The sequence below is a fragment of the Panthera pardus genome, unplaced genomic scaffold (assembly GCF_024362965.1).
Source record: "Panthera pardus isolate Hobbes unplaced genomic scaffold, ASM2436296v1 HiC_scaffold_25, whole genome shotgun sequence".
Lineage (NCBI taxonomy): Eukaryota > Metazoa > Chordata > Mammalia > Carnivora > Felidae > Panthera > Panthera pardus.
This window is the reverse complement of record NW_026526821.1, coordinates 88,813,566-88,828,069: the sequence shown is the minus strand read 5'-3', so window position 1 is coordinate 88,828,069 and position 14,504 is coordinate 88,813,566. Positions and strand designations below refer to the sequence as shown.

General features: G+C 53.4%; 1 protein-coding gene across 4 annotated transcripts in view; it reads left to right on the top strand.

Annotated features, from left to right (window-relative positions):
• Positions 1–14,504, top strand: part of SFXN5 (sideroflexin 5) — a 117,226-nt gene that overhangs the window by 67,210 nt on the left and 35,512 nt on the right. For all 4 annotated transcript variants that reach the window (XM_053890820.1, XM_019441762.2, XM_019441753.2 and 1 more), the window contains one exon: positions 8,362–8,452. In XM_053890820.1, coding sequence (XP_053746795.1) covers positions 8,362–8,452 — 91 coding nt within the window. The remainder of the gene's footprint in view (positions 1–8,361; positions 8,453–14,504) is intronic.

The following is a 14,504-nucleotide window of genomic DNA, read 5'->3' as shown; positions in this document are numbered from 1 at the left end:
ATTTGGGGGTTCATGTTGAGTATTTCTGTGGTCAGCCCCCCTCGGGCCCTGGCTACACAAGAGTGAGACCTACTCACTCCCTTCAGGGGAGTGTATATGGCAGGCAGTTGGTAGGTGCGAGGGGGTCACTCCGATTGGTATGTTGTCCTTCAAGACGAGGAGAGGGAAAGCTGAGGATATTCTGTGGTAGAACCAGAATTCTGATGAAGGTGACCCTTGGGTGTGGTGGTAAGTAGGGAAGAGGCCCCCCAAGTCACACAAGGCCGACTCTTCAGGACAGACCGGAGAGAGCCGAAGGCAAGGTTGAGGGTTCCCGGTAGAGGGCACAGCATGTGGAGAGGCATTCAGGAAAAGGAGACCGTGATGGACTCCGGAAGTGATGGAGATGAGGTGGCAATGAACTGAGGAGTAGCAGAGCCGCTTGTGAAACACTGGGAGCGCCTACTCAGGAGTTAGGGGGCCACGCTGGCAGCGCTGGCTGGACTCAGGGACCTGGGGCGTTGTGGGGAGGGCGGGCAGAGTGGGCTGGAAGAGAAGTCATGGCGGGGCGGTAGGCCCAGCAGATGACCCCCATCATGGACATCAGGCCCTGGTGAGAATGGACCTGTGGCTGGAGAGGAAGGCTCAGGGCTGAAGTCCTCCATGCTGGTCAGGAGCTGTTTGGTACATGAGAGACACTTCGCGCCTGGCTCTCAAACCCCTCACCTTCAGCCACGTCTTAGGTGGCTGAGCTCTTTCCCTCTTGGGGAATTGCTGTTCTCCATTCCCAAAGGGTCTGGGCCCTGAGGGGTTCTTTCTGAACAGGATACAGTGGTTGTCTGTTTACCTTTACTAGATATTGGAGTGCAAGGTGGTGTCCCAGGAGGTTCCTGGGCTGAACCCCTCCCCCTCCCAGTTCCCATTGCCTACTGGGAGCTCCATGTCCCGGTATCAGAGTGGCAAATAATCACAATGGTCGTAATGCCTAACACTTCTGGAATGCCTTCAGTGTGCCAGGTACTGCTTAGGTGCCCTTCTCAGTTGTATTGATGAGGACACTGAAGCACAGAGGTGAAACCAGTGACAGAACCAGGATTCAAACACAGGCTTAATCGTACACTATTCTGCTAATACAAAGACACCATTTTCTTCCTGTTCCCAGTTGTGGCCTAAGGTGGAGGAAAGAGCCAAACAATGTTCTTGGCTTCCAGTTTAAAGGAACTGTAGCCATGCCTCCTGGCAGATAAGTCTGCCCCCATGTACCCTGAGAACAGTGGGGACTGGAAGAAAATTTTTGAAAGGCTCCTTAGGTGTAATGGGGTTAAACCCACTATCCAACTTCATGCTTGGTTCCTGAACCTGTTTTCTGGCCAAAGTCGAGCCAGTGGCGTATATTTGTCCCTGGTCCAGAGGCTCCTTGTTCCGCCTCCTGCAAGAACCAAGTCTGGCTGGTTCTGTGGTGGAAGGCATACTTCAGAGTGTTCTTTGTGGTTGAGGGTGTACCTCAGGGTGTTCCCTGTGGTCCAGGGTGTACCTCAGAGTGTTCTCTGTGGTCCAGGGTGTACCTCAGAGTGTTCTCTGTGATCCAGGGTGTACCTCAGGGTGTTCTCTTGGTCCAGGGTGTACCTCAGGGTGTTCCCTGTGGTCCAGGGGGTACCTCAGGGTGTTCTCTTGGTCCAAGGTGTACCTCAGAGTGTTCCCTGTGATTCAACCTATACCTCAGAGTGTTCTCTGTGGTCAAGAATGCACCTTGAATGTTCCCTATGATCCAGGGTGTACCTTAGGGTGTTCTCTGTAGTTGAGGGTATACTTAAGGATGTTCTCTGTGATCCAGGGTGTACCTCAGGGTGTTCTCTGTGATCCAGGGTGTACTTATAGCTTTGCTGTCTTTCTCTGGGCCTAATGGAGGTAGGAACCATTAGCCTGAGAATCCAAGACCAGAATGTTAACTCACTGCTTTCCTGTGATTGGCTTTCGGGTTGGAGGGCCCATTACATGGACCCTGTAGCAGAATCTGAAGTTTTCCAGAAGCCTGCAGATGGTGATATTGGCAGTGGTGAGTCCAACGTGAATATGGGTTCTGCATCTATTCTATTCTGGGGAGGACAAGTTGTGTCCCTTCCTACGTGTAAGGGGTCTGATGTAACTGGTTTTCTAGCAGGTGGCCAACAGGTCCCTACAGGACACGGTTCAGGGATCAGGATTGGTCTCTGTTGCTGGCAAACAACCCTCTCAGAAGCAGGTGAAGCTGATTGGTCTTTCAGCCTGTGTATGACTCTGTCTCAGTCACCTTGGCCCTTTGCTCCTGAGCCTGTCACCAAGCAAGAGGCTGTCTGGGGTTGCAGGACAGTTGACCTCCAGAGAGGGTCATGGGGTCCGCTTGGTTGCCAAGAGTTTATTCTACAACGAGCGCCCTCTGCTGGGCATTTTTGGCACCTCAAAGATTCTTCGACCTGCCCCGGTCCTTGCTCCACCACCTCCTAACCATCTCGTTACATTATCACCCACCACCCAAGAGTAGATCTGATTTCGGAATCTCGTGCCATCTCTCCTTTCAGGCATGCCCTCTTCTCCATTGTTCTCCAGGGCCCCTTGGATCCCCTTACAGGCGCTATTAGAGTCCACAGCTGGCTACAGACAACCCGGTATTTCATGCCCCTGACGCTCTACTGAGCCTCCTCGTTCCTTATCTGGTTGCTTCCTACTTACCCTTCAGGTCTCAGTCAGGCATCCCCTTTCCCAGAAACCTTCACGGCCTTGGGGCCACCCCTTCCAGGCCCCTCCTCCTGGCAGAGTGACGAGCCGTCTGCTCAGGTGAACTCGGTCCTGTGTGTGCAACGTTTAGCACTGCAGTTGTTTGCTAGCAGTGACTGCACAAGGCAGATCTCCCTTGCGGCTCTTTTTTTCCTGCCTCAGAAATCACTCACATGATTCATTCTAGAATATTTATTAAGCACCTACTCATTTCCCCAGGCAGCAGGAATTCAGTGAGGAGTAAGGGAGACACAGGCCCTGTACCCAGTACTTAGGGCCTACTGGGAGAGATGGATATTTAGTAAAGAGGCCACAGGTAAAAATATTTCTGTGCTATTCAGTTTTAAATAATATACACGTATCACCTTGATTCCCAACCTTTTAAGGAGGAAAATCAATATACACTTTGAGACTGTGATAGGTGCAGGGAAGGAAGAGGTCCGGGTTCTGTGAGAAACTGTAAAAGGGGAGCCCTGAGTGAAGAGGAGGGCTGTCTGACATTTAAGCTGAAAAGGGAGGAGGCCAAGGGAGGGCCGTGCTTGAAGGCCCCGAGGAGAGAGGTGGTGGGGGGAGTGAGGGAGGGAGAGGAGAGAGAGAGTTGGCTCAGGGGAGGAGCAGAGCAAAGGCAGGTGGCTGGAGCCTTGCAAGTGAGGGGGGGCCCTGTGGGTCTCTATCTGCAGTGAGAAGCCACTGAAAGGCTAAAGCGAATTGATACCCATTTTTAGAAGATCGTTCTGGCTGCTGTGTAGGGAGCTGATGGGAGGGAGCAAGAGCAGAAGCAGGGAGCCGAGTTAGGAGGTGGGCAGTTGTCCAAGGAGAAGAGATGGGTGCTTAAGGTAAGCGACAGGAACAGAGAGAAGTGGTTGCATTCAGGATACCCGGGAGACAGGACAGGTAGCCCTGAATGCCGAGTTGCATCTGGGAAGGGAGAGGCTCCTATCCAGGAAGACTTCTGGGTTTGGGGCAGGAGGAGCTGCTAACAGTGGGACAGGACAGGGTGTAGGTGAGGAGGAGCAAGGGAACCTTCATCCTGGGAGTGTGAAAGGGGAGCACCTGAAGCCCCTCCAGATAAAGGCATCCTGCAAGGGGTTGTAGGTTTGTGGAGGACACAGCCTGCTTGCACTGCTCAAGCCCCATCCAGCGTCTCCTCGCTGGCCTCACAGAAAGGAAGCTGCTGGTGGCCTGGGGAGGACCTTGGTGCTTAGGGAGACAGCTATCAGCCGTACAGCTCATGACGTGGGAGATCTTGTGTCACAGAGCCCCTTATCCCACCTTGGGAGATTGTCAGGAAGCCAGTCTTCTCTCTTCTGTTCCTGTCAGCTGCCCGTGGCAAATCCACTGGCCTGGGAGCCAGAGCTTGGAGAGAAGTGGCCAGAGACGGTCCGCTGCTTCCTTAGGTCATTGCTGATGTCCCACGGGGTCTCCTGGGCTCTTGCTCCTCCCAGGACCCCTGTCTGCTGACTACAAGGGGAATTCGTGTGCAAAATCCACACCCTGTTTGTTTTCCTCTCTGCCAAAATGGAGCCCCTGTTTGGTTAATTTCTATTTTGTGGCTTATTTTGAGGCTGTTAAAACAGACCCTGGGGGACCCTCAGCAGTGATTGTTCCATATCTCATTATCTTTCCCAAACCCGATTATTAGCTCAGATTTTTCTGATCGCTAGCTGCTGTTCGTGATGAGTTGTGTGCCATTAATGCCAGCTGGTTCCCTTAAACAGGACCCACCATGCCAGGGAAAATGAGCTGGCATTCAGAGCCACCAGCCACTTGGCTTTTTAATTTTAATGGGCTCCACCAAATGTTTCAGGCCAAAGGGCCCCTGAGGAATCAGAACAGACGGGCTCGCAACCCTGGTCTGCAACCCACCCTGGTTCCTTCCCAGGCTGTGGCCATCCTAGCTGCTGGGACGGTAAGGCCTGAGTTGGGGGCTGTGGCAGGAGCGGGAATAAGTGGCTGCTTGACTCTCCTTTATTTGTACCTTCCTGCTTTCGAGCTCATCATCAGTGGGTGTGCAGGGTGACCTCACCAGCTCCTCGTCTCCCCACTTTGCTGGTCCCCGGCCCCTTCCTTGGCTCAGGCATGCTGGCCATGCTCAGGAATGAGCATGTCGGGAAGACTCCAGTGGGCTTCAGGGAAAGGGCAGGCCAGAAGAGATCTGGAACCCAGGCATTGTTGTTTCTCTTCTTTCCTCCTCCCTACCCCGGACTCCCACCCAGAGTTGGGGGGACAGGCTGAAACACTCTGGACTGTGCCAGTCCTAGCCAGAGGGAAAAACAGCCAGCCAGGGAGGCTTCAGGGCAAGTCTGAGTGTTTGTTACAACCAGTGACCACTATTCCTTGTCCTCCCACTACACTCCAGCCCTGCCTGCCCCCAAGAGGCTGCCAGGAGAATGTCCCAGCTGCCTGCTGGCCTCCTGGAAGACTCCTCCAACACGTCCCACATCTTTCCAAAAGGATGTCGGGGGTGGAGCTGGAGTTTGAACCTAGACCTTCTGTTTGATAGCTGGGATGGGGGTGCAGGCAGGGCTGGATCAAGGGCCCTATCTTTGCTGACAGGAGCTGCCTTCCATTCATCTGGGCCCCGGCCCCAACCGTGGTCTTTTCAGGACAGCTTTTGCTATGCAAACAGCAAGTTTTAAATGGCACATTAGACATTAAAGCATGCCTCATTGAGATGGAAGCTATAGAGAAAGTAAATAGCATAGTTAAGAACAAAGCTTTGGAATTAGCAGACCCCTGGGTTCAAATCCTAGCTTTACCTGCCCCGTAATAGCTGTGTGTCCCTGGGTAAAGTTACTTAACTACTCGGAACTTGTCTGAACTTTTTTGAATCTATAAAAAGGAGCAACATACCTATGTAATTTATTTTTTTAATGTTTATTTATTTTTGAGGGGGGAGGGGCAGAGAGAGAGGGGGACAGAACATCTGAAGCAGACTCTGTGCGGACAGCAGAGAGCCTGATGCAGGGCTCGAACTCACGAAGCACAAGATCATGACCTGAGCTGAGCTGAAGTCAGATGCTTAACTGACTGAGCCACCCAGGTGCCCCATACCTATTTAATTTAGGTATTTCATGCGATGTGCTCAGCACACGGCCTGGCACTTCCCCGTGCCCTTTTCCTCCTCTTCTCCGTCACCGACACCTGTGTCATCCTGTCTCCCTCCAGACTTTCCCACTCTGCACTCTGTAGGAACGTGTTCCCTGGCATTTGGGGGGAGGGGGGCCACAGAAATAGACAGTCACTCACTGCTGAGAGCTGGGGAGACCTGGACTTGGTGAGTTCCATCTGCGTGGCAGGGCAGCCTGGAAGCAGGGGAGCAGGGCCCACTGTAGGCTAGCAGCTCCTTGGCCTGCCCTGCCGTACCAGTGAAGTGTGTCCAAGCTGCCGCCCATCTACCTGCCTCCCAGCCTCCCCTTGAGCAAGTGACAGGGAAAGGACAAGGATGAGACTCTGAAGATCAGCTTGAGGCTTCAAATACAGACCAGATGCCCAAGAGCCCAAGCTGGGTTTGCCCGGGAGCATCCTGGCTCCGTGAGGTCCTGGGCTACCCAGGGGCTGAGAGGTTGGCACTTCCTGTCTTCCCAGGTCACCGTGCCATTCTTGCTTTGACTGCTGCAGTCACCCTGCAGCCCTGGAGGCCTTCCCAAGGCTCTGCATCTTCAACAACTCAGAAGGCTGAGGCCAGAGCCCGGGCTGTGGGGGCAGGGTGGCCTGCTAGTGACCAGGTGTGCCAGAGCTGAGTGCAGGCTCCCCAGGCCCCCTTTGGTCAGGTGTCCTGCGGCAGCCGCCGCTGCGCCTCCTCCCAGGAAAGACCTCCAGGGCAGAGTCTGGTTCTGGCCTCAGTTTGGGGCAGCAGCGGGCTCTATACATCTGCTTCTGGTCTGGCCACATGCGTCTAGCCTTTTCTCTCTCCACGCCTGTGCTTGTGCTGTTTTCCCCACCAAAATTCTCTTTCCTCTGCCCTGCCTAACCCACCTTTCCTCCCTCCAAGAAACCCCTCTTCCAGCCTTTGCTGATCTCCATCCATTCATTTGTTGGTTCATGCATTTATTCCTCAGTCACCAGTTGATTGAGCAAGAGCTACATGCCGTCCACTGTCCTGAATGCTGGGTACACAAACATGAAAAAGGCATGGTCCACCTCCCCCTGTCCAGCTGGGACATCACATCCATGAGCCGTGAACGGAGTGGCAGGAAGGAGGGATCGGAGACATGTGAGGGAGCACCTTCCTGCCTGGGAGAGGCAACGTTCCTACATAGCTTACATTTTTACATAGCTTCATTTGTTTAGATCCCTTTATGCTCTAAGCTCATGCAAAACACTTTGCATACATTCTTTTTTTTTAAGTTTATTTACTTATTTTGAGAGAGAGAGAGACAGTGCGCATGCGTGTATACACGTGTGGAGGAGGGGGCAGAGAGAGGAGAGAGAGAATCCCAAACAGGCTCCATGGTCATCACAGAGCCTGATGACACAGGGCTTGATCCCACAACCGTGAGATCATGACCTGAGCTGAAATCAAGAGTCGGATGCTCAACCCCCTGAGCCACCCAGGAGGTCCTACATAAATTCTTGTAACAGCCCTGGGATGTTGTAGATACTACGGTCCCTTTTTACAGACAAGGAAACCGAGGCAGAAAAAGGTTCAGTGACTCCCACTGTTAGTGAGTCATTGGAGGTGGAGCTCAGAGACGGGCCTTAAAGAGCAGGTGTGGACTGAGTAGAGAAGGAAGGCATTCGGGTCTCAGGGACCAGCATGGGCAAAGGCCCCAAGACCAGAAAGCTCCCATAGCATCTGGGGAGCAGTAAACTGGATTCCCGGAAGGGGAATGTGGGGTGTTGAGGGAGTGGGGAAGCTGCGTGAAGGAAATGGCACCTTTTCACACAGGTCACGGGAGGAGCTGGTTATGGTAGACATGGTGGGACCACGTGTTCTAGAAGAACAGAGGATAGCATGGGGGATGGAATAGAATGGGGAGTGCCCAAGGGGAAGGCGAGGTGGGGGCCCAGTGTCCCAGGCTGGGTGAGGGGGCTGGGATCTACGTGAAGAGGGCAGTGAGCCCAGGGTGTCACCCCCTGCACCCCCATCCTGCTCTCGGCTGCTCTACTTAGTTCCACAGTCACCTGTGGGCAGGTGTGTGGATCTCCTTCTCCTGAGCTCTCGAGGTTAGGCTTGTGCCTGAGCCCATAGCAGGGCCTCAGAAAAGGGGTTCCTAGAGGCTGAGGTGGGAATGAGGGTTCCCACACTTCATTTACTTGCGGATTATGTGTTCTTCTAACAGCAATCTTTCCTTTTTCCCTCCTAAAAGAGGTTGTGTGTGTGTGTGTGTGTGTGTGTGTGTGGTACATGCATGTGTGCACGCGTGTGTGTGTGTGTGTGTAGCTGAGACTTTCCCCTCGCCCTCTTCTTCGTGGGCTGGTTAACTGGAATGACTGGGCAGTGATGCTTTGACTAGTGACCCTGGAGCCCGGCAGCCCCAGATGACATTGAGGATTTGGGGTCTGGGGCACAACTTCAGGGGAAGACAGTGCCGTTCACTCTCTGCTCCTGCCCCAGCCTGCACCCCCTGCCCTAGTTGGCCAGGCCGCTGCAGCATCATGAACTTTCTGTTTTCTCTTTCTAAGGTGGGCCTTAATGTCCTGGTTCAGAAAGCCAACAAGTTCACCCCAGCCACCCGTCTTCTTGTCCAGAGATTTGTGCCATTCCCCGCTGTAGGTAAGACTTGAACCATGCAGAGGTGTGCAGGGGTGTGTGCAGGCGTGTGTGTGTCACACCTGGGTGTGTGGGGCTGCAGGGTTCTTGGGGAACTGGATGCCTTTCCAGACTTCTTCTGACCTTGGGGGTCTCCTGGTGAGGGCAACTAGAGCAAAACATGTGTAGACAGAAGTGAGGGTGACAGGGGCACTGCTGACAAGCTCTGTGACCAGGATTCTGCTTTTAGCTCAGGGATTCTTAACCTGGGGCCCCAGTCTCCCACAGGACCAGTAGATAGAACGCAGGGGATCCTATGAACTTGGCTGGGGAAAATACCTACACTAGCCTCTAGCTGAAATTTAACATTTCCTTCCACTGGGAGTGTAGGCAGCAAACCACAGTAACAAACAAGCAAGAGCTGTGACTTCGTCACCAATAGAAATCACGGATACTTTCACGTCCCGTTACAGTTGTTACAGAGGTTTTAAAATACCGTTCATGTGCCACACTGACTCAAAATTATGATATTGATTCAATCCACTGGTAGGTCTTGTTTTTTAATTCGTTAGTTAAAAAGCACAGCTATGATTGTATCACAATTGAAAAAATATTTGGCAATGTATTCCAATATAATCCCTTTATTTTTTTTAATGTTTATTTCTTTTTTGAGAGAGAGAGAGAGAGAGAAAGAGCATGAGTAGGGGAGGGACAGAGAGAGATGGGGGACAGAGGATCTGAAGCGGGCTCTGCGCCGACAGCAGTGAGTCCCACGTACTCGTATTATTCATATTCAGGTAATTATGGTGCGTGCGTGCGTGTAGAGGGGATTTCGCTGCCTCCAGCTAAGTCTTTGCTGGTCTTGGAGCCGCTGAGCTCACAATAGATGCCCCCAGCCAGCTCATCAAGGCCAGCCTGGCTCTTAAGAATCTCATGCTTTGTTTGGGGAGAGGGCCCCATAGCAGAATGTTTTTAAAAACTAAAAAGAAACAACACTGAAAGAAGCACGAAGCAGTGTGTGATTAGTCATCTAAAGAGAAGTATACGCTTGAACCATGATACCGAGTTCCCCATTTGATGCCAGAGGACAAAGATAGGGGCCGGCCCAGGAGTGGTGTCAGGTCCCGTCACCTCCCAGGTGCCAAGGCTCAGTCTGAAGATCCCGAGTCAGACCCAGGCTCATGGTCCCAATCTCATTATTCACCTCCAGGGTTCAGCTTCCCCATCTGTAAAATGGGGGCACTGATACCTACCTTCCTGCAGCCCAGAGCTGTGGGAGGGCCAAACGAGATTACAGACCAGATTCCATTCGCAGGAAAGTGCTTTGGAGCACCTAAAGAGCCCCGTAAGAAGGTGGGAGATCATTACCTGGCAGCCCCTGCCCCCTCGTTGGCCAGAGGCTAATGAACTCCCAGGACCAACTGCCCGTCTGAGCCTCAGCTGACCCAGATAATTGCTTAGCAACTCCACACTTTTAATGAACTCCCAGCTATTTCTGGCATGGGCCACTAATGGAATAACTCTTTAGATCTGACTTTGTTAAGGGGCCTAATTGAGTGAACAAGGCTGCCGATCTTGCGTTCCTCGCTATTCTGGGCTGGAGGGTCAGGTGTAGCCTCAGAAGGTGGCAGCTCTTAGCTGCACTGGACTGGATCTGGGACTCGGCCGAGATGCAATCTGTCCTTGAGCCAAGCTTCAGACAAGGACCTTGCCAGGGGCCTGTTCCAGCCTTGCTCTGCCAGTCATCTTGCTGGATGACCTTGGGGGTGGTCTTAACCTCTGGGGCTCCTTCAGGAGGAGGGTCCCTGCTTTCAGGTTTGACCCTATCTGTCATGCCCACCTGAGACTTTAGGACCTGTCCCTCTTTGGGCTCCAGCCTGATTCTCCTCCTGTCTTAATCCAAGAGGAGCCTGCGGGTCCAGCCACTGTCAAATTGTCTTGAGATCCCATATATCCCTAGTCAGTTGCACAGGTTGCACACAATGCCGTTTGTAATCCTGATAGTCCTAGTTTGCCAGGATCCAGAGAGCAGCATATCCTTTCTGGCTGCTTCCTCAGGCCTGCTGCCTGAGTCCTAGCTGAGTGCCTGCCTCCCTTCCACCCCTGACCCCTGTCTCTCCTTGTCCACATTGCAGGCTTCCACTTCCCTGGCCCCGATGCCCTCCCAGGCCCATCTGCAAATGGATACCTGCTAACCCCCCAGGTAGATGTTGACACGGTGGTGTGCAAGATGAACAGGCATGCCCCTCACCTGCTTTTGAACCCCTGGTCCTCTCGGGCCATCATACAGACCCTGCACTTGGCCACCCTTCACCTTGTTCTCAGGCTTAGACATCTTCTGTAAGGCTTACTGCATGCAGGCAGGGCCTAGGTCCCTCCAGGCATTCACCTGCTTTCCACGGCGGGCTAGACCAGACTAGGCCAAGCCATCGTTAAGGCCACCAAGAAGCTTGCTCAGGATTTGCTTTACCTTGTAGAGGGTTCTTTGCCCCTTCCGACCCCTGGCCTGATGGGGAGACAGGACTCACAGAGCCATAAGTGCTCACAAGAAGGAGGTTGAGGCAATCGGAAGTGATCAGATTAAGCCCTGGCTGTTGGGATGTGTGTGGGGGCTTGGGGGTGGTGTGTAGAGCAGAAGGGGGTCTTCATGGTGAGGGAGGGCCCTGAAAGGGCCTGTGTGCCCTGTGCTCAGAGGCCATATCCCTACTCCCTCCCTCAGGGAAGGAGGTTCCCAGGAGCCGGTTGCTTCTTCCCGCTGCCCTGCCCAGTGAGTTCTGCCCTGTTCCAGCCTGCAATCTGGAAGGTTGAGAGGATACCTCTCTTCACTGGGCCCTCCATGCTGCCCAAGAGAGAGGACTGAGACTCTGGGCACAGGACACCTCATTCCCCCACCTGATTCCACTGATTTTACCCCTCTCTGGCTTTGGACCAGACCTCACTTCAGCCCCTTCCCACTGGAACATGTGTGACAGACATTGCAGGCCTTCCCTGGGTTTGTAGGGGCTCCACAGCTCTCCACATTTCTCCCAGCATACCTCTGTGGCCTCTCACTCCCCACATTGTCTCTCTGGGAGGACCCAAGGCAGGGCGAGCCATCCCCATTTCCCAGAAGAAAAAATTCAGACTCTCTGAGCTGGCCACCGCCCAGGCCTTGAAGGCCCAGCCCAGGCTACTTCAAGCCCACTTGGATAACCCCTCACCCAAGCAGCCGCGAAACTGAGGCATGTGGTCCAGAGGCGCCCCCCAGGAGCACCCCACCTCCAGGTTCACCCTGGTTTTTTAGCTAGGGTTGTGCGTGTGTACATGCACGCATGTGTGCTGAGTACATGGGAAGCCCTGAGGACACTCACTGAGCCCTTCTCTCCCTCATGGTGGTTTCAGAGCCTTGCTGTGCCCCGGTCCACAGCAGCAATCATGTGGGAAATCTCGGTTTCTATTTATACATGGAGATGTTAGGAAAGACGGTGAGCCCAGGAGCATGTGTGCTGGCATCAGAATCGATTGGGGACTGGTAATTAATTTGTTTAGACCTTAATTAATTCTCCAGTTCTTTCTTATTTGTGGACTGTCACGCTTAATTGTGTTCAGGAGCTTGAGCTCGGAGCAGGCCCTCCATTAATTGATGGGTGCTGTGAGGTGGGAGTTAATGGTTTGGGGAGCTGGGCAAACAGTGTAATTAAAGGTCAGTAGAGGAGGCATTGGAAAAACAACCCCCCCCTCCCAGGTCCACCCACCAGTCTCCATGAGCAGAGTCCATTCCAGGGCAGGCAGACCCCACAAACAGCCTTCTCTTGAGGCCTTAGGCTGGGAGCTGGCAGGAGTGGCCAGTGGGAGGCATGCAAGGTCGCCGATGCCGCGAGGGGGCACTGGTGAGAGGAATGGGCACATTTCATCAGGAATGCGTGGGGCAGGGCCTTTAGCCAGGGGCCGAGAGGTGGGGATCCCCAGGTGCCACCTGGCAAGCAAATCTCCGTACCGGGCTCTGCGTATGTGTGTACAGGAGTCAGGGAAGGAAGCCCTGAAGGTCACCCCACCCCCACCTGCTTGACTGAATCCATACCCAGCAGGGGACAAGACCCCCATGTGGGCTTTGAGCTCCCTCAGGGGAGGCCGGAGCCTCAGCACCTGCCAGCTGACTCCTTGCACGGGCGGGGCGGGGGGAATAACCTTCGCGTATGGGCCAAAATGCCAGCCTCATCATCCCTTTGCCGGGAAACGCCTTCTTCCTGCACTGTCTACAGCAGTCCCCTGCATTAAATGTCACAGCTGATTTCATCACCAGGAAAAAATCTCTGTGTTCACCGGGGAGTCCGTTCCTCAGGATGTCTGGGCAGTGTCTGGGAGGTCTTCTGTTCACATGTCTGCCCTCACCCCACCTCCTTGCTCCCCTTCACCCCCAGGCCACGTGGGTCTTGGTGTCCTTGATTCCTTCTTTACTATTCTTCCCTTGGTGTTCAAGCCTCCCTGCTTGCCTCGTCCGGGAGGTGGCCACGGCAGTGTGCCCGAGCCCAGAGGGTTGGTCCTGACCTCCTCAGTTCCTCATCCCCTGAGGTGCACCTGTGTCAGGTGTGGCTGGGCCTCATGACGTTTGTCCCTTCCATCCAGGTCAGTGATAACGTGGTGTCCGCAGCCCTTCAGCTCCTCTGTCCTTTCCTTGACCTAGTCCCTGCCCATACTCCTTTGGAGCTGTGGTGAATCTTCAACCTCCCGTCTGCCTCTCTCACTGGCCCCAGGCCTTTGCACATGGCCCTGTTTGCCTGGAATCTCCGCTTCCCATTACCTCAGCCCCCATCCTCTGCCTTCTCTTGCCTTCATTTCTCTGCTCAGACACCACCTCCACCAAGAAGCCCTCCCTGGTAGGCCCAATCAGGGCTAGACCACAGCACCCTGTGTGTGCCTGTGTGTGACCTGGAATTGCATGTTTTTTGTTGCTGTTGTTTTTTTTTTCTGAGTCTGCCTCCTTTATCAGACTGTGAGCTCCCCAAGACTCATTCATCCCCAACCCCCAGTCCCGCGCTATGCCTGGCACACAGTGTTCAGTGTGGGTTTGTTCAGTGATCAAATGAGTGCTTATAAAAAGTCTTTGAAATTGGGCACCCATAGTGGAGGCCCACCATAATGACATCGGTGACCACATTCTGTGGCTGCTTGGACATTTATTCTGTTTTTTTTTTTTTTTTTTTCATTTTTAAAATTGTTTTTTGAATGTTCTTTTTTGTTATGTAACGTTTTCACTGTCCTCCACATGTTTAGTTGTCAGGCCTAGGGTGGATGACCAATGGGCCACGTTTCCAGATCATCCGGGGCACGTTCTCCAACCTTTCTGGGTTGGATCTGGAAGGATGAGTGGGCTGGGCTGGGTGCCATAAGCGTGAGCCGCCCTAGAAATGACATGGGCCCCCAGTGTGTATCAGGTTTCAAGAGGACATGAGTAGTTAGCCCGAGGGAAGTCTCCAGTGGTGTGTCCTGGGGCTCTGTCTTCAGTCTTGTCCCCTTCAGTTATAACTGCCTTGGTCATACGTAACTGTGGGTTGCGTTTAAGGAACAGGCACAGCAACTTGGCAGTGACTGTGAATTCATGGGCAAGAGGTGCAGGATCTAAGATTGCTCAAGGTGTGGCCCAGAACAAAGGAGTCTGTTTAGTTCTGGACTCCACACATCAAGAGATGCTCCACACATGATGAGCAGGAGCCCAACAAAAGTAGCAGGATCTTCTGAAAAACTGACAGTCTGTTGTTGCAATGAGCTGCCTGACCCCTCAGTTAGAGAAGTGTCCAAGTAGCAGCCGGGCCCAAAAAGCTGTGAGGGGCTCTCACGTGTGATCAAGTCACCTGTTTCTGGGCAGTTTGCCCAGGACCTGGCATATAGTAGGCACTCAGTGAATGCTTATTGAATGAATGGCTTTCCAGTTCAGAGATTTCATAATTACTGAAATCCAGATAGCAGAGGAATCCAGAGGCAGAGAAGGTGGGAAGCACAAGGCAGGAGAGGGGGGTTATGAATGTGGGAGGAGTAGGGACTGGCTGGGGTGGGCCTGGCCTGTTGAGGAAAGGGAAGGGCAGAGGGCCTTTGGGAC